The 18,765-nt window shown below is 46.7% G+C and overlaps 1 protein-coding gene across 1 annotated transcript; it reads right to left on the reverse strand.

Moving 5' to 3' along the window:
* Nucleotides 1-5,207: 5,207 nt before the first annotated feature.
* BIRC5 (baculoviral IAP repeat containing 5) lies at nt 5,208-13,703 on the reverse strand. The gene is made up of 4 exons (XM_019982459.2): nt 13,515-13,703; nt 13,071-13,180; nt 11,460-11,577; nt 5,208-7,652 (listed from the first exon to the last, which is right to left on the reverse strand). Exons 1-4 carry the CDS (start codon nt 13,623-13,625, stop codon nt 7,563-7,565), a joined length of 429 nt encoding a protein of 142 aa, XP_019838018.1. The 5' UTR covers nt 13,626-13,703; the 3' UTR covers nt 5,208-7,562.
* Between the last annotated feature and the right edge of the window lie 5,062 nt (nt 13,704-18,765).

Here is an 18,765-nt window from a genome sequence, read left to right on the forward strand (position 1 = left end):
TAAAGCGGGTGGGCTTGTGAGGGGCTACAGAAGGGAGCCTGGCTTCCTATTAGTTGCAATTACTAATGCCCTGGGAGGCTAGCCTCTGCCTGTCCATCACTCGCTCACAACCATTAGCAAAGCTTCTCCGAGGACAGGGGCAGGTGCTGGTGGGGCAGGAGGCAGAGGAGCCACAAAGGGGCCTCACTGGCAGTGGGAGGGCTGTCACGGTGAGGCTGTTGGGAGTTTAGTTTGGGGCGATGGGAGGTCCTCCACTCCAGGTCCCTGGACTCTCCACTGCTGCCCCTTCCACCAGTGCAGGGCAAAGATGGGGTCAGAGGTCTCACTGAAGGTGCTCCTTCTCAGACCACCAGCAGCTTCTCCACTTAGGGTCATGCCAGGGCTCTCATTTCCACGTGTTTGCTTATTTTGGCCCCCTTTTCTCTAGGTTTGAGCAATATCATCAGGAAGTAGAAGTAGTCCCAACAAACTTATTGAAATAATCCTTCAGGGGGCATTCAGACACAGTGGCTAGAATTGTCCGGTATCCTGCCAGCCACGCATCTTTCTCACACCACACTCAAGACTGGGTTGGGGCACATGGTGGGGATAGGGTGGGGTAATCCTGGCTGTGGCAGTTTCCGTACCCTCTTACCTGATAGCCCTCCCCCAACCCCCGCCCTGGAAATTGGGTGCCAGCCAGAGGCCCTCCTCTCTCAGGGGGCATTGGGCCTGGAGGGTAAAAGAATCCAGCAGGCAGACAGAGAAAAGCAGGTGCTTGGGAGCAGCAGCAGTCTACAAAATTGGGGATGGGGGGAGGGACTGGGGGAGCAGGGGAGAGTGGGGGTGGAGCTGGGAAAGAAGGTAATGACCCAAACGTGACAAAGAGGGACGCCACTTCTGTGCGTTTAAGCTACGATTGAGAGATGGCGTTTTGTTGTTGTTCTTCTGAATATTTACCTGGCTGCATCAGGCCTCAGTCGTGGCCCGTGGAATCCTCCTCAGTCACATGGACTCTCAGGCTGTCGTTGCTGTCCACTGGCTGCAGACCACACCGGCTTCAGTACTGCAGGCATAGTTGCTCTGCAGCATGTAGGATCTTATTAGTTTTCTGACCAGGGATCAAATCCACGTCCCCTGCATTGCAAGGCAAGTCCTGAGAGACAGTGTTTATTTTAGGGAGAACTAGAGGAACCCTGTGGCTGCACACTCCACACACTTCCTCCCCGCCTTTCGCCTGAGCTTGTTTGAAAAGGTCTCGTTTGCATCCCCTGTCAAGGCGTGTTGAATGCTGTTTGAGGCCACTGTACCTCCAGAGCCCGCCTCTCCATAGAGGAACAGACATGTATCCCATTCCTGTTGCAGTATAGATGGCCAGGTGAGCAGTCTACACCCCATCGCTTCAAAGCTTTGGTTCAGGGTTTCAACCCCAGATGTGCCAGTGACTGATTGGACTGTCTCCAGACAATTGGTATCAGTCCTTGAGGGGCTACTCTGATGAATTCCGCCAGTCTACTTCCCTTGAAATGGACTCAAATTATACCCTAGCCCAGTTCTGAAAAGGCACCTCTTAGAATGATCCATTATTTTTCATTATTCATCCTCCTTTCATCAACTTGCAACCCCGAACTTGTGAGCACCAAGCCTGTCACCAGGCTGCTGAGGCCTCTTCAAAGCCAGCATTGACCACTTCCACTGAAATCAGGGGCATATGAGAACTTTAATGGAAGAAATCCCAATTATGTGTGACAGAGCAACAGGGCTGCAGCCAAGCCTCTTCTTGCTCTTAATATTTTTTTTTATTTGGCTGTGCCAGGTTTTAGTTGCCACACAAGGGATCTTCTATCGTCTTTGCAGCATGTGGGACTTTTTAGCTATAGCATGCAGGATCTGGGATGCAGATGTTCCAGAAAAACATCTATTTCTGATTTATTGACTATGCCAAAGCCTTTGACTGTGTGGATCACAATAAACTGTGGACAATTCTGAAAGAGATGGGAATACCAGACCACCTGACCTGCCTCTTGAGAAATTTGTATACAGGTCAGGAAGCAACAGTTAGAACAGGACATGGAATGACAGACTGGTTCCAAATAGGAAAAGGAGTATGTCAAGGCTGTATATTGTCACCCTGCTTATTTAACTTCTATGCAGAGTACATCATGAGAAATGCTGGACCGGAAGAAACACAAGCTGGAATCAAGATTGCCGGGAGAAATATCAATAACCTCAGATATGTAGATGACACCACCCTTATGGCAGAAAGTGAAGAGGAACTCAAAAGCCTCTTGATGAAAGAGGAGAGTGAAAAAGTTGGCTTAAAGCTCAACATTCAGAAAATGAAGATCATGGCATTTGGTCCCATCACTTTATGGGAAATAGATGGGGAAACAGTGGAAACAGTGTCAGACTTTTATTTTTTGGGGCTCCAAAATCACTGCAGATGGTGACCGCAGCCATAAAATTAAAAGACGCTTACTCCTTGGAAGGAAGGTTATGACCAACCTAGATAGCGTATTCAAAAGCAGAGACATTACTTTGCCAAAAAAGGTCCGTCTAGTCAAGGCTATGGTTTTTCCTGTGGTCATGTATGGATGTGAGAGTTGGACTGTGAAGAAGGCTGAGCACCGAAGAATTGATACTTTTGAACTGTAGTGTTGGAGAAGACTCTTGAGAGTCCCTTGGACTGCAAGGAGATCCAACCAGTCCATTCTGAAGGAGATCAGCTCTGGGATTTCTTTGGAAGGAATGATGCTGAAGCTGAAACTCCAGTACTTTGGCCACCTCATGCGAAGAGTTGACTCATTGGAAAAGACTCTGATGCTGGGAGGGATTGGGGACAGGAGGAGAAGGGGACGACAGAGGATGAGATGGCTGCTGACTCGATGGACGTGAGTCTGGGTGAACTCCGGGAGTTGGTGATGGACAGGGAAGCCTGGCGTGCTGTGATTCATGGGGTCGAAATGAGTCGACACGACTGAGTGACTGAACTGAACTGCAGGATCTGGTTGTCTGACCAGGGATCAAACCCGGGGTCCCTGTGCATGGGGAGCACGGAGTCTTAGCCACTGGACCACCAGGGACGTCTCCAGGCCTCTTTAAATTTACACTGAACTGACTTACAGTGGCTGAAAGAACAGGATGCCTGAGACCAGGGATGAACTTCCTGCTCCAGGGTGATGATGCCATAAATAGCCTCCAGCAATGGACTGGGAAGCAGCTGAAACCAGTGGTGAAATTACTCTCAGAGTAGCTCAGCATCAGCTACACTACAACTAATCTCACTGCATTTGGCAAACATCCTCCAACAGAAAATGAACCTCCCTAAATCGTCCTTCCCTACACGTCAACTCCTCCACTCAGCATGCATTATGAAGTGAATTCATCCTGGGAGGCTCTCAAGACACCGTTCTAGTCAAAGTCAACCCTTCTAAAGGGCTCTCAAATGACTGGGGTCACAGCTGGGTAGCGCTGACACGCAGGTTGGGAGCCACGTGACTGGCCACTCTCGTCTCCCAGGACTCACAGGCCTAAGAAGGGCTTATTATGGTCACCTTGGATGCACAAGCATCTGTCCAGTGACTGACTAAGAGTAAACGGGAGGAAGCCACCACTTCCCCTCATCACAGAATGCACTTGCTGTCCCCAGAATGGACACTCCCGTCCTTCACAGGGCACATCTGTTCCTTCCTTATCCATCTGGCAGCCTCGTCCTCATTCCTGGACAAGCAGAATCTCCCAGAGTTCCTTGTCTTCTTCTTGCTGCTCCCTTGGGTGCACTCATATGGATACTAGGTGGCCTGTCTTCCCACCATTCAGAGAACAAGGAGCTCGTGAGCTCCCTGGACACAGCACCCGGAAAACTAAGTACTCAAGCAAATGGATGGATAAATGTCACCACCCTGGGCCTCAAGTGGAGTCGCCACAGAAACCTAGGTCCCAGTTTGGTCCCAGTCAGCTGAAAATTGGCTGAAATGCTGGAAGCTGAGCCAGTGCAGAGGAAACCTACAGCTCAGTTGACTGACTCTGCTTTAAGGCCAGACTCACCCAGGGCGAGACAGGAACTCCCCTGCAATGGAAAGCCTGGCTCAGAGCTTGCTGGGTTGCACGGCTCACCTCTCAGCTCAGACCCTAGGTGCTGGAAGCAAGTCCAGACATTTTACCAGTTACAATTGGGAAATCTAGGTGAAGAGTACACAGAACCTGTTTTAGCTTTACAACTTCCTGTGAACCTTAGTTCAAAATAACAAGCTAAAGTCTGGTACAGTGAGGATCAATGCAATACTCCAGAGAAAGGTATCAGTTCATATATGTACTGAGAACCTTTGAAACAAAGTTGTCTGAAAAAAGGAATGGGGATGGTTTACTGCACTAGCCCCTGGGGCCAGGCTGTTGCCCATAGCCCCAGCCCCCAAGGCTGGGCAGTGTCACTAGTGAGTGAGGGGCCAGCTCTGGGGTCAGACTGCCTGGATTCAAACCCAACCTGAATGCTTTCTTACTTACATGATCTTGGACAAGCTATTTCATCTATTTATAAATCTCCACTTTTGCATCCAAAAAATGTAGTTAAGATCCCAATAGACTTCACTGGCAATTGTTGACTTTTTTTTAAGTGAGTACAACCTGCAAATGGTCCACATCCCAAAGGAGTGCCAACTTGCAGGTAATGGCTGGCTGGTGCTCCATCTTTCATAGCACTGAGGATGGAGGATCCCAATTCCCCAGGCTGTCCACTGGCTCTGATCTCGCCATACCTGACAGCTCTCACCACCAGTTACAACCCTTCCAGACTCGCACTGACTTGGAAGAATCAGAGAGGCAGACACATATTTGAGAAAGTTGAGGCTGTTGCCCTTAGTAAGGGCCTAAAGCTTCATTAATGGATGTCTGGTAAACTTTCCGGACATTGGCAGCCATTAAAGCCCAGTGATGTTTTTTTTAAGAATATAAGTTTCTAGAAGAGGAAATCTGTAAGATGGTCTGAGGGGTCAGTGCCAGCTTAGCCTTGCCCCACAGCACAACCTGACAACACAAACTGCAGCATTACCCATCGTGCAAAAGAAAGAGCAAAAACATCTTCTCAGCTTCTATGCAATGCCAGTTTGTAAGGATCAGTTATTATTCATTTAAAGATTGGCACAAATATAAAAAATAAGCGGCTGAGATGAATATAAAGGCTGAAATGCTTTTTTTCCCCATAACAAAAACCACTGCAATATTTTCCAAACTTGGAGGAAAAAATTCAATTTACTGAGATATGGCAGAAAACATGTCTGAGGTGCGTTTTTCACAGCTGGTTCACACATGCAATGAGTCCAGATGACACAAATGGCTCTTGTCTCAAGTGGCTCTTGCAGGAGCCCAAGGCTGGCTCTGTCACTCTGCAAGGACATCCCTCCCCAAGCACTGGGGTGGGATTGATCAATTGGCAAGCTAAGGGACTGCCACGAAAAGCCAAAAATATTTAAGAAACCCAGTAGGGTCTGCAGTGTTTGAAATGAAGTAGTTTTTATTCTTCAGCAACTACCCAGATGACCCCCAGAGGTTCCAACAGGACAGTAACAATCCACCCTGCAGCTTTACTTCATGAAGGATGGTGAAATAAAATCTATCATCTGAAGATCAGGCCTCAGCCCTGTGTGAGCCGGCCTCGGGGAGGAGAGGAGGGGACTGCTGCGGAGGCGATGCTGTGAACATGGCGCAGATGTGGAGCAATGGAGACACAGCCAATCAGGGCTGACAGATCATCTGCACAGCGCACCAAGTCCCCATAGCTCTGAGCCAAGTCGTTTAGAAGGGATTCAGGCCACTGCATTGTTCTCGCAGAGGAGCAGCCAGTGTGCGCCCTCCAGCTCACCAGGGCTGGCTAACCATGCAGCAATTTCATGACAGTTTCTGCCAGATATTTCCTGTTATCTTACTTTGTCTCCAAATCCACCTAAAGTTCACACTGGTGTCCCCAGTGACTAAGAAAGGCTTTGTGCTCACTTTTAACTGTAGTTTATCCTGTTATGCAAAATAATTCAAACAAGATAAGAAAACAACACTACAGAATCTTAGGATTGGCTGAGGGCTTTGTCCCAATTCCTCTTTACATGAAAATCCTGTTGCCACACACACACACAAAAGCCAGCTGAGGCTGAACAGCTTCTAGGATCCCCGCATGACTCGTGAGGAAACTGCAGCTCCAATTCAACAGGCGCCAGGCCCAAGCCCAAGCCCACAAGGCAAGCATCCTGTTAGAGGGCAGTTTGGGGCTGGAGTGGGTGTTCCATATGCTTTTTTTGCTCCAACTCTTTGCTTAGTCTGTGCTGGGGCTGAAACTCATACATCATTGCATTTATGATCTTGCAAGACTGAAAACAACATAAAAAAACATGCTTTTCTTTTTTTTAAAGTTTTTCCCAACGAGGTTTTGCAATCTATTTTTTAAATTAATTTATTCCTTTAGGAAGATTCACATTGGAAAGACAGGAGAATTATCAGTTGCCTAATGCACATCATTAATGGAAAGTAGGTATTTGAAGAGTATTAGTAATTAAGTCCATGAACTCCTTCCTCAGATTTTTCATCCTGACCCTGTGTGCCCCGCCCAATGGATGACAGCTGGTCCACAGCGGGACTCCCCAGGAAGAATCCACTCTGACTGTGTGCTCTGCTATCCAGAAGCAGTGAGCCAGGCCTCTGAAACACTGCTTTTCTGCATCAAAGACCTCCTTGTCTATTGTAGAAAAATGTTGCAACCTTGCCAGGAGCCATGGCAGAAGTATCTTCAAGCTGACCACAAAGCATGAGGCCAGCTCTACTCTCAAGACATCAGTCCTTCTGCATCCCCCTCACCAAGTCACACATACTGCAGTCACAGAAAGGACTCTGACACAGATCAAGTCCAGAGGCAGAGCCTGGGGTCTAATCCCATGGCTACCCCTGTGAAACTGAAAATCACAAGATGGGATGGCAAGGAACCCCTAACATACAGGGCACTTTCAGAGGCATGGCAGGGATGGGCCGTACAATCTGTCTGGGAGGAAGGGAGCTGCTGTGACACCACAGATCTGATGGGGTAAAAGAGATGGTCACAGGATCTGCAGACATCAATGTGAGATAATGTAGAACATCTGGAACCTAAGTGCACATTATTATGCAAGTGAAACTTAAAATGGCATTCTTAATCCTGTTTGTCCAGTCATAATGGACCTATGATCACATTCAGGCATCACATCTCAGCTGGACAGCCAGTCACCAGCTTCGTGAAGCCCAAATGCGTTGCTGTAAAAGAGCTCTACCCACGTGAGCAAACGTCTTCCCTCACCCTGCTAAGTCCAGGAAGCAATAAAACGAAAACTACCAAAGAGAAAAGACAGGTCAGTTACTGTACTTAGCTCCAGCTATATAACAGAAGTAGACCCTGGCATCAACTTCAAGAAAAAAATAAAAAATAGTTTAAATATTCTCATTTCAAAATGTTGATGTTCTGCTTTCCTAAGGCACAGTTAAGAGGCCCCAGAGAAAAACTGGTAACGCTGAGGGGTGTGCCCTGGAAACGACGTGTCTGTGTCGCCGTGCAGCAGTGACGGGAGGTGTCACTCCAAGGCAGCCAGCTGCTCAATGGCACAGCGGACTTTCTTTGCAGTTTCTTCAAATTCTTTCTGCTTATTGTTGGTTTCTTTTGCCTGGAAATAAAGAATACACACGTGAAACTGAAGCTCTAGGCATGCTTGGATAGGGATGCCCAGCTATATGGGGTAAATATTCTCATTCACTTCCAAGGCCTCTTTTTTTGGGGGGGGGGGGGGGCTACACCATGCAACCAGGGATCTTGGTTCCCCAACAGGGATCAAATCCTGGCTCCCAGGCCTAACCATCAGACTGCCAGGGAATTCCCCTCAAATGCCTCTTCTCATCTGAGCTGCCTCACAATAATTTTAACAGAAGACACTGATCGATAGCTTCGCTTGTACTGTACCATTCTACCTGCTCCACACACGCTAGCTTACTTACCGCTCCATGTCCCATGAGGTAGACGCCACCTTTATCTCCATTATACAGAAGAGGAAGCCGAGGTCCAGAGCACCATTCAGCTCAGGGTTACCCGCTAGTCTGTGGCAGAGCCCTACTCTTCCCCACTACCCTACATTGCTTCTGAAGCTTCCACAGAAAAGTCCACAGCTCTCCTCTCCTCCCTGGCAAGCATCAGCTTTCTCCTAAAACAGAAAATCTGCCACCTGAAGTTGCTCTTTGAATCTGGCTTCCAATCTTTCATTCTGCCAAGCGCTCTCTCCACAGGGACAAATGACAATCACGTCAGCAAATCCAGAAAGCTCTTTCCCAAATTCATTCTACTTGATTTCTCTGCCATATTAAAAAACAAACAATAGGTTTTTATTGGGTTAAATAAGAAAAACAACAGAGGTAACTTTTTTCAAAGGAGGGTGGTGGATGCAGCAGCAGGAGCACAGAGCACACGGTGTGCTACCGGGTCAGACCCCAAGCCCCAGCTCTTCCTTGGCCGCACACCAGCCAGCACCCACGTGGCTGCCTGACCAGTCAGTGGTCCTTCAAACTGACCGGCAGCATCTCAATTAAATATAGGGTCTCATTAATTCAGAGAATCACGACAGACAACACTCGTTCCTTGTTTTCAGTATTTGTAAACTGCAACATGTAATTATCTCACCTGGATAAATGTCTGTCTTAAAACTGTGCACTGCAATCCCATTGCTAATTTAGTAAATGGTTTAAAAGATCAGCTCCCAACCTTATTTCCTATCAGAGAACAGACAAGGTCTGCATGCCAGCCCACCTCCAGGAGCGATGTACTCTAGATGGTTCATCCTGGAGCTCTAGCAGGAAGCAGATGGGCCTCTGGTTACACTCATTCCCTGCACTTGGCTCTGACCCCAAACCTTACTGTCCACATCCACTTACAAGCATATGCCCATAAGGAAACAAGAGGACCTGAATTTTTGTATCAGGGATATATTATTTGCAACAAACCTCACAACTGGGTGTCACTAGAGCAGCCCTATCCAACAGAATTTTTTGCAATGATGAAAATGTTCAATTGTCTGCACAGTTCAATAAAGTAATCACTGGCCATATGTAGCTACTGAGCAGATAAAATGCCACTAGTGAAACTGAATTTTATTTGATTTTCTTTTTATTGGCTGCACCACAAGACTAGCAGGACCTTAGTTCCCTGACCAGATATCAAATCTGTGCCCCTTGCAGTAGAAGTGCAGAGTCCTAACCACTGGACCAATAGGGAATTTCCCCAAATATACACATTTAAAAATGATCTGGAAGGAAATACACCAGTTAATGGTGGTTTCCATCGGCATGGGGGTGAAGCTTTTGGTTCTTCCTTACAAAAGCTTTATATTTTATACTGATAGTTTATTACTTTATAATTAATCAAGGTAATAAAAACAAATGCATAGACTTTAAAGTATTTTGACTTCAGGTGAACAAAAAAGCAGTTGCAAAATAGAAGCAAACCATTTTCTTCCAATCTCCCCACTTTTCTCCTGGGTGTTTACACCTGGTTCTGATCTGGTTCTGCCCCCACTGCTGACACCAAGATAAGGGAGGCCCAGCATCTCCTGGGTCTCCTCCTCCAGTCCTCCTAAGCCACCTTCCTCAATAGGTTAACTACCTTCTTCCATCAGATTACAGGATCACAAGCACTCAATTTTCTAGGACTGGACTGTGACAACTGTAGTGTCTGTCTTCCTATTTGTTTCAACTACCAAAACATCTTTGTCTTTCTCAGAGATGCACAATCTGGCTGCAATCTCACTGTACTCTCCTTAACATTCCTCCCATGCGCACAGACATAGCTTTCCAACAACTGTTCTCAAAGTACACAAGCTGGTCTTTCTTTCACTTTGAACAGGGCTGGCAAAATATGCCCTGTGGGACACATCCAATCAGCCCATGGCCTGTTCTTAACCCAGTGCCAAGAATGCTTTATGTTTTTAAATATTTGTGGGGAAAAAACGAACAAAGAATAATTTCTAGGGCTTCCCTGGCAGTCTAGTGGTTAAGAATCCACCCTGCAAGGGACACCAGTTCGCTTCCTGGTCCCAGAAGACCCCACATGCTGAGGAGTAACTAAGCCCATGGGCCACAATGACCAGACCTAGAGCCTGGCTCCACAAGCCCCTGCAGCGAGAGGCCCCTGCCCCACAACCACAGAGTAGCCTTCACCTCCTGCAGCTGGGAAGAGCCCGAGTGCAGCAACAAGGCTCACCACGGCCACAAAGTAAAATGAGTAAGTAAATATTTTTTTAAAAAAGGAATATCTAACAGAAACTCTGTGGCCCATGATGGCTAAACACTTAACATCTGTGGCACTTCACAGAAAATGAACTGACCCCTAACCTCAAAGGCCCTCTCTAGCCCTCCTCCTAATTCCAACACAGCAGTTCCCAAAACCTTCACTGAATACATAGCTTTACTGACCACTGACTTCTCGCTTCTTGAAAAACTTTTCGATTTTGTCCTTAGCATTTAAAAAGTACCATATTAGACAGAATTATGTATATTGATCTCTAAAAAAGAACATGATTTTCAAGTTGAAAAGGATCTCAGAAACCATGGGGGTCTATCCTCCATTTTATAGGCAGGAAACTATGATCAAGACTGGTCTAAATTCACAAAGTCTGTGAGTGGCAGAGGCAAGTGTTATGTCTGGACTCCCTGCCCAGGGCTTTGCTAAAAAGAAATTAAATACCTGAATATTTATTCTTCGTAAAGCTACCAGATTTAGCACATAAAGAGAGAGGATGCTCAGTTAAATGTGAACATCTTATAAACAAGTAATTTTTTAGTAAACACCCACATAAAATGTGAGATATATTAAAAAATTATTCCTTGTGTACCTGAAATTCAGACTTAACTGGGAGTCCTGGTTTTCTCTGGCAACCTTACTTCTCTACAGCCCAGGCTGTTTGGGAGCTGCTTCTTTAACTCATGGTTTCACTCTCCCAATAACCTAGTTTACCTGTGCAAGAGTCAAAGTTTGCCTGCAAAGATCCCTTCAAGGTCCAGTAGGACTGGCACTATTTTCTCCCAATACACATAACGCTCCTTCCTGACACACTCTCTACTCTGTGTCTCCAAACCCTCTGTTCTCACCTCTGCTAACACATGAACACACTCTGTATAAAGGAGCTACCATCTGAGTTGTCACTGAAGGCAGGAATGCCAGCCTAGTCCTCATATGTCCCACCACCAGAGGTAACCACACACTGAGGGCACCTCTACTCAGGGCATGCATTTTTTTCTGATTGTACAACCCCAAGGTGACAGTCTAGGTCATATGCTTTTCTGTCCTTTTATATCTTCACACACATATCTGAGGGGTTTAGAAAGTGCTGAGGAAAAGCATCTATGCAGTGTTTGTGAGGGACCAGGAGTTCAGTACTAAAGATGCTGAACAGGATTTGCTCTTGGTTCTTATTTCCAGTGATACATACGATTTTGTTCTTGGTTCTTTCTTTATCCAGTTTCAAAAATTCACTGAGGGTTAATTCTTCAAACTGCTTCTTGACAGAAAGGAAAGCACAACCAGATGAATGCTTTTTATGTTCTTCTCTAGAAAAAACAATACACGAGCATGTCAACAGAGACAGTGAAGTAAAGGGAGAAGAGTTCATTACCACCAGTCTCCCTCCCCACCTCAGAGACACACGCTGCTCTGCTTCAGGAGCAGAGTATGAATTCTGAAGTGGATGGAACCAGTACCCAGACCCACATTCCCACATACCTCATCTCAGCATCTTCTTGGTCTGTGGACACCCCCCATTCCCCTCCTATGGCTGTTATATTCTATCTGGAGTCCTTTAGCAAGCAGTAGGAAAAGCATTACAGGGTGTAAATCTAAAGGTACCACATGTTAAAGCCCTTAAAAATCATCCAGGAACCGTTTGCAGTTATCTCATTTTATTGGACTTATTACATAATCTATTGGTTCAGAGAAAGGGCACTACTGGCCTGGTTTCTCCAGTGAATTCTTGTGCCTATACTACCATTCTCTCCAGTGGGAATTATCCCTGCATAGCAGACTGCACTAGAACCAGAACAGTCTGGGGACTTCCTGGTGGTCCAGTGGTTAGGACTCTGCACTTTCATTGCTGAGGGCCCAGGTTCAATTCCTCATTAGGGAACTTAAGATCCCACAAGCTACTTGATGAAGCCAAAAAGAACAAACAACCACAACAACAACCCAGAACAATCTGGAAGAAACACACAGCCACACAAATTCCAAGAGGACAGCCAATAGTAACTATATAATCTGAAAACATTACAGCACTTGGAAATCCACTCCCAAGAATACAACCAGTATTTCTCCACTGATCCCTGGTATGATCACCATGCCATCCCAGTCAATACCGGGTCACAAGAGCAAACACGTTACTAAAAAAACAGTAATACTCTTCCTGCCAAGACGACAAACAACTCCAGAGATTCTCTAGGGCAAAAAAATTCAAGTTGTGGAAGCTACTGATTCTGATGGGGGAAAAAAATGGGAGGGGAAAAATGGGGTATTACATTACAGGAAGACAGCTGCTGTCTGTATGAATATATGCACACACGCAGGCACACACACATAAACTAGACGCGAAGAACAAAATCCAAAACAACAGAGTGTACACTTTAAGGTGTGGTTTTTCTGCTGTATGAATGATAGTCCAGATAATAAAGCTTCAGATTTAAAAACTCTAAAACAGGAAAGGCACCTGGACAGCTCTAGGTCACAGCAGGATCTGCTCCAGCATTCTAACTTAAAAGGTATCAAGAACCCACAGGAAAATGCCTTTCTTTAACATCCACCCAGAAGGATATTCCGCCAAATCGGGTTGGATTAGGTTGAAAGCATCACCCAAGTGCCAGCAGCAGACTCATCCATGACAATAACTGTTTAGGGCACATAGGAGGTTGGAAAGCTGACGCTCTTTCACTAATCCTTCAAAATTCATGGTTTGTTGTTGTTGTTTTTTTTTTTGGAGGAGCCCAACACAAAACAAAAGGTCCCGATGGAACTGAGGCACCCACGAAGCCCAGTGAGGCCGGCCTGCGGGACTTACATAGGGTCGTCATCTGGTTCCCAGCCTTCCAACTCCTTGAAGCAGAAGAAACACTGAGCCAAGTCGGGCTCGTTCTCAGTGGGACAGTGGATGAAGCCTGCCGCGGCCATCTGCAAGGGAGAACTCAGCTCAGGCCCCAGCGCGGAGGAGGGGGCCCACAGAGGGCCCGGAGCCCGCGGGAGAGGTCGTCCCGGGCCTGGAAGCCCACAGCAGGGTTGGGACCCGAGGGAGAGGTCGCCCCGGGCCCGGAAGTCCACAGAAAGGCCGGAGCCCGAGGGAGAGGTCACTCACAGCCTAGAAGCCCACAGAAGGATTGGAGTCCGACGGAAACGTCGCCCCGGGCCCAAAAGCCACGGAAGGGTTGGAGTCCGCGGGACCGGTCGCCTCAGGACGGGGGCGGGACTCTTGGGGCGGGGAGGACCCGGGGACTCAGGGAGGTCTTACCCGCTCCGGGGTGCAGGCGCAGCCCTCTAAGAAAGGCCAGTTCTTAAACGTGGAGACGCGGTGGTCCTTGAGGTAGAGCTGCCAGGCCGGAGGCAAAGACTGGGCACCCATCCCGCCGCCGCCGAGCGGTGCCGCGATTCAAATCCAGCGGTTGACGGCCTCCGCGAGGCATGTCGGGAACGCGCCTCCCGCTGCCTTCTGGGAAGTGGGAAGCTGTGTGGCGCGGGGCATGCTGGGAGTCGTAGTCCTCTCGCGGCGTGACTCCGCAGCTGCTCATTCGCCACCGAGCGAACCACGCCCCGCGCTTACTACTTGCTAAGAGTGGTGGGAACAGAAGCTGGGGATGTGCTGAAGCCTCCGTGATAGTTTCAGGGAGTGGCCCCTGCGAGCACGAATGGATTAAGCTCTTTCAGCCTGCAAACTCTATTGGTTTTGTGGGTACCCCATTCCTGAAACCGTTAGTCCTAGCTTCCCCAGGCGTTGTACTGGCCAGATTGGAATATGTGCTGAGGCCCGTCCATCTAGAAGGCATGCATCATCCGGGGAAAAGGTGACAGTCACATAGATGAAGTCTACAGCTTAACCTCCACCCTTGCTGCAGTGAGCTGTTCACTCTTTTGTCAAGTCTTTTATCGAATCTTTTCATTGACTTCTTGGAGATGCAGAAATTCATCCTTGTCACTTTGTTCTTCCCTTTCCACCAGAATTCCTCAGGAGTTAGATATCTCTTCTAAGTCCTGAGGACAGTTCTTCTCTCTTCAAGAAAATCAGAGATACCAAAGGAACATTTCATGCAAAGATGAGCTCGATAAAGGACAGAAATGGTATGGACCTAACAGAAGCAGAAGATATTAAGAAGAGGTGGCAAGAATACACAGAAGAACTGTACAAAAAAGATCTTCACGACCCAAATAATCACGATGGTGTGATCACTGACCTAGAGCCAGACATCATGGGATGTGAAGTCAAGTGGGCCTTAGAAAGCATCACTACGAACAAAGCTAGTGGAGGTGATGGAATTCCAGTTGAACTATTCCAAATCCTGAAAGATGATGCTGTGAAAGTGCTGCACTCAATATGCCAGCAAATTTGGAAAACTCAGCAGTGGCCACAGGACTGGAAAAGGTCAGTTTTCATTCCAATCCCAAAGAAAGGCAATGCCAAAGAATGCTCAAACTACCGCACAATTGCACTCATCTCACACGCTAGTAAAGTAATGCTCAGAATTCTCCAAGCCAGGCTTCAGCAATATGTGAACCGTGAACTTCCTGATGTTCAAGCTGGTTTTAGAAAAGGCAGAGGAACCAGAGATCAAATTGCCAACATCCGCTGGATCATAGAAAAAGCAAGAGAGTTCCAGAAAAACATCTATTTCTGCTTTATTGACTATGCCAAAGCCTTTGACTGTGTGGATCACAATAAACTGTGGAAAATTCTTCAAGAGATGGGAATAGCAGACCACCTGATCTGCCTCTTGACAAATTTGTATGCAGGTCAGGAAGCAACAGTTAGAACTGGACATGGAACAACAGACTGCTTTCAAATAGGAAAAGGAGTTCGTCAAGGCTGTATACTGTCACCCTGTTTATTTAACTTATATGCAGAGTACATCATGAGAAATGCTGGACTGGAAGAAACACAAGCTGGAATCAAGATTGCCAGGAGAAATATCAATAACCTCAGATATGCAGATGACACCACCCTTATGGCAGAAAGTGAAGAGGAACTCAAAAGCCTCTTGATGAAAGTGAAAGTGGAAAGTGAACAAGTTGGCTTAAAGCTCAACATTCAGAAAACGAAGATCATGGCATCCGGTCCCACCACTTCATGGGAAATAGATGGGAAAACAGTGGAAACAGTGTCAGACTTTATTTTTCTGGGCTCCAAAATCACTACAGATGGTGATTACAGCCATGAAATTAAAAGACGCTTACTCCTTGGAAGGAAGGTTATGACCAACCTAGATAGCGTATTCAAAAGCAGAGACATTACTTTGCCAACAAAGGTTCGTCTAGTCAAGGCTATGGTTTTTCCTGTGGTCATGTATGGATGTGAGAGTTGGACTGTGAAGAAGGCTGAGCACTGAAGAATTGATGCTTCTGAACTGTGGTGTTGGAGAAGACTCTTGAGAGTCCCTTGAACTGCAAGGAGATCCAACCAGTCCATTCTGAAGAAGATCAGCCCTGGGATTTCTTTGGAAGGAATGATGCTGAAGCTGAAACTCCAGTACTTTGGCCACCACATGTGAAGAGTTGACTCATTGGAAAAGACTCTGATGCTGGGAGGGATTTGGGGCAGGAGGAGAAGGGGACGACAGAGGATGAGATGGCTGGATGGCATCACTGACTCAATGGATGTGAGTCTGGGTGAACTCCGGGAGTTGGTGATGGACAGGGAGGCCTGGCGTGCTGCGATTCATGGGGTCGCAAAGAGTCGGACACGACTGAGCGACTGATTTGATCTGATCTCTGTGTATTCTTGCCATCTCTTCTTAATATCTTCTGCTTCTGTTAGGTCCATACCATCTCTGTCCTTTATCGAGCCCATCTTTGCATGAAATGTTCCTTTGGTATCTCTGATTTTCTTGAAGAGATATCTAGTCTTTCCCATTCTGTTGTTTTTCTCTATTTCTTTGCATTGATCGCTGAAGAAGGCTTTCTTATCTCTTCTTGCTAGTCTTTGGAACTCTGCATTCAGGTGTTTATATCTTTCCTTTTCTCCTTTGCTTTTCGCTTCTCTTCTTTTCACAGCTATTTGTAAGGCCTCCCTAGACAGCCATTTTGCTTTTTTGCATTTCTTTTCCATGGGGATGGTCTTGATCCCTATCTCCTGTACAATGTCTCGAACCTCATTCCATAGTTCATCAGGCACTCCATCTATCAGATCTAGGCCCTTAAATCTATTTCTCACTTGGGCCTAGAGGAGCTGTCCCACGTTGAAGGTCAGGAAGGGCGGTGATGAGGATATACCCCTCGTCCAAGGTAAGGAGCAATGGCTGCGCTTTGCTGGAGCAGCCGTGAAGAGATACCCCACGCCCAAGGTAAGAGAAACCCAAGTAGGTGTTGCAAGAGGGTATCAGAGGGCAAACAAACTGAAACCATACTCACAGAAAACTAGTCAATCTAATCACACTAGGACCACAGCCTTGTCTAACTCAATGAAACTAAGCCATGCCCATAGGGCAACCCAAGATGGGCGGGTCATGGTGGAGAGATCTGACAGAATGTGGTCCACTGGAGATGGGAATGGCAAATCACTTCAGTATTCTTGCCTTGAGAACCCCATGAACAGTAAACAGAGGTGAAGCCTTGTGTTAAAAGAAATAATGCCCACTGCCCTCCCTCCAGGAGACCTGGTGTCCTTTCAGAGAGGTGGGAGGGGATAGGAATGTGATTCAAGGAAGTGAACAGCCCAGGACAGTACGCCTGCATAATAGAAATGATCGCCCAGGGAGCAGGCATCTGCCTGTAGGCTCAACCAGATTGGGTTCAGAGAAGGCCTGTGTAGCTGGTACCCAGCCTCAGGCAGAGGCCCCAGCCTTCCAACTCTCTGAACATCCTCTTTTGAGAGGTTTTTATGGAGGTTTCACAAGCTTGGTTGATTGAATCATTTGCCTTTGGTGACTGAGTCACCAGTTCCTCTCCACTTCTGAAGATTTGGAAGGTGGGGCTGAAACCTCCTGGCGTCTAAAGGTTTGGTCTTTCTGGCCACTGTCTAGTGGCCTGCCAAGAACTGCTCATTACAAGAGACTCTCCTATCACTTGAGAGATTCCAAAGGTTTTTTAGGAGCTGTGTGCCAAGAATCAGGCACAAAGACCAAACATCTATCTATCACAGAGGCAAATTTTCTATGTAAACTCTCTGGATTTTTAAATTGTTGGCAACAAATCCTGGTGGACACTGTGATGATCCAACAAAGCAATTTTGAGATTGTAAATCATCAATGCTAGATGCAATTACCTTATGGCCATCTAGTCTCACCAAGCCTTTTGTGAACATGTTTTTCCTCTGTTGTAAGAGTGACACATCAATGCTGTAAAAGCAAAAACCATGCAATTGTTGCAGCCACGCGTTCTGGGAAACAAATTCCCTCAGAAGGACAATGCAGATAGTGGAGTGCAGGTTACTGCACCGGCAGGCCCAAGGCAGAGTCTCCTCTTAGCCAAGGACCCTGACCAGTTTTTGTGAAAACCTTATATACCCTAAGTGTACTTGCTCAAACCCACCTCCCCAAATTCCTTGAAACTAGTCTGGACAAGGTAAAGAGAGATACGATCAAAGTTAACCCATGATTCATGTGCCACAAGACTAGATAAACAGTGGATATTTATCAATAGGCCTGTGATCATATCCCGATAAACATAATGGGATTTACCACTTTGTTCTGTTACAGAGATAATTAGCATATTCTTTTAGGCAATGGAGAATCCAAGTCCTGAGGCTCTTTTATTGGGGGGTCTGGTTTTCCATTGGTATGCCATTTCTATAGACACCGGGCACAAAGTTCAGAGTCCATTGGGAGGGCGACCATGCGTGTAGCCTAATGTTCGCAGCCTGGCCTAGATGGAGTTCAGCTCTGTCTGTTTCCTCCTTCACAATAGGAAGTCTTTCTCTCCCCCAAGACCTCTAGCAGAAGGAAACTTTTCAGCAGTTTCTATATGTACTTCTAGGGGTGGTGTGTGTGTGTGTGTATCAGTTGGTGTCCTGTCTTTTCAGGTAACAGCACATCTCAGCTTTATCAGCACCCAGAGATTGCAACTATCTAACGTTTTGTAGAATCTGCGTGGTGTATATTAGATGGTCTACTGATCTACTCTAATTCCAACCAGCCAGTTTCCCATTGGGTAGCTCCAGTTTTGTTGTTGTTGCTGTTATGAATTGTATTGATACTGCCGCCAACAGACACACACACACATCCAAATATGCCTGGAGCATAAACATCAGCAAGCAAGATTTCCGGCAGTGTGTATGTGCCTTCAGCATTTTTCATTACAGCCAACTTGCCCTCTCAGTCATCAGAGTGGGACACGGTTTGCTTTGCAATCTTGTCTGCCTTTTTCATCCTGCCTATTTTAGTCAGAGTTCTACCAATATTGATGGCATCTGTTTAAAAATATATATCTTACAGAGAATTCCCTGGCAGTTCAGTGGTTAAGACTTGGCACTTTCACTGCCAAGAGCACAGGTTTAGTCTGTTTGAGAAACTAAAATCCCACGAACTGCGTGGTGTAGCCAAAAAATATACTCAATT

The sequence above is a fragment of the Bos indicus genome, chromosome 19 (assembly GCF_029378745.1).
Source record: "Bos indicus isolate NIAB-ARS_2022 breed Sahiwal x Tharparkar chromosome 19, NIAB-ARS_B.indTharparkar_mat_pri_1.0, whole genome shotgun sequence".
Classification (NCBI taxonomy): Eukaryota; Metazoa; Chordata; class Mammalia; order Artiodactyla; family Bovidae; genus Bos; species Bos indicus.

Bases quoted from the DNA above. Each gene is read 5' to 3' on its own strand.
- BIRC5 (XM_019982459.2), bottom strand. From the start codon at position 13,625: ATGGGTGCCCAGTCTTTGCCTCCGGCCTGGCAGCTCTACCTCAAGGAC. The intron at 13,181-13,514 runs GTAAGACCTCCC...TCTCCCTTGCAG, and splicing joins GCGCCTGCACCCCGGAGCGG to ATGGCCGCGGCAGGCTTCAT. The intron at 7,653-11,459 runs GTATGTATCACT...CTTTATTTCCAG, and splicing joins AAAGAACCAAGAACAAAATC to GCAAAAGAAACCAACAATAA.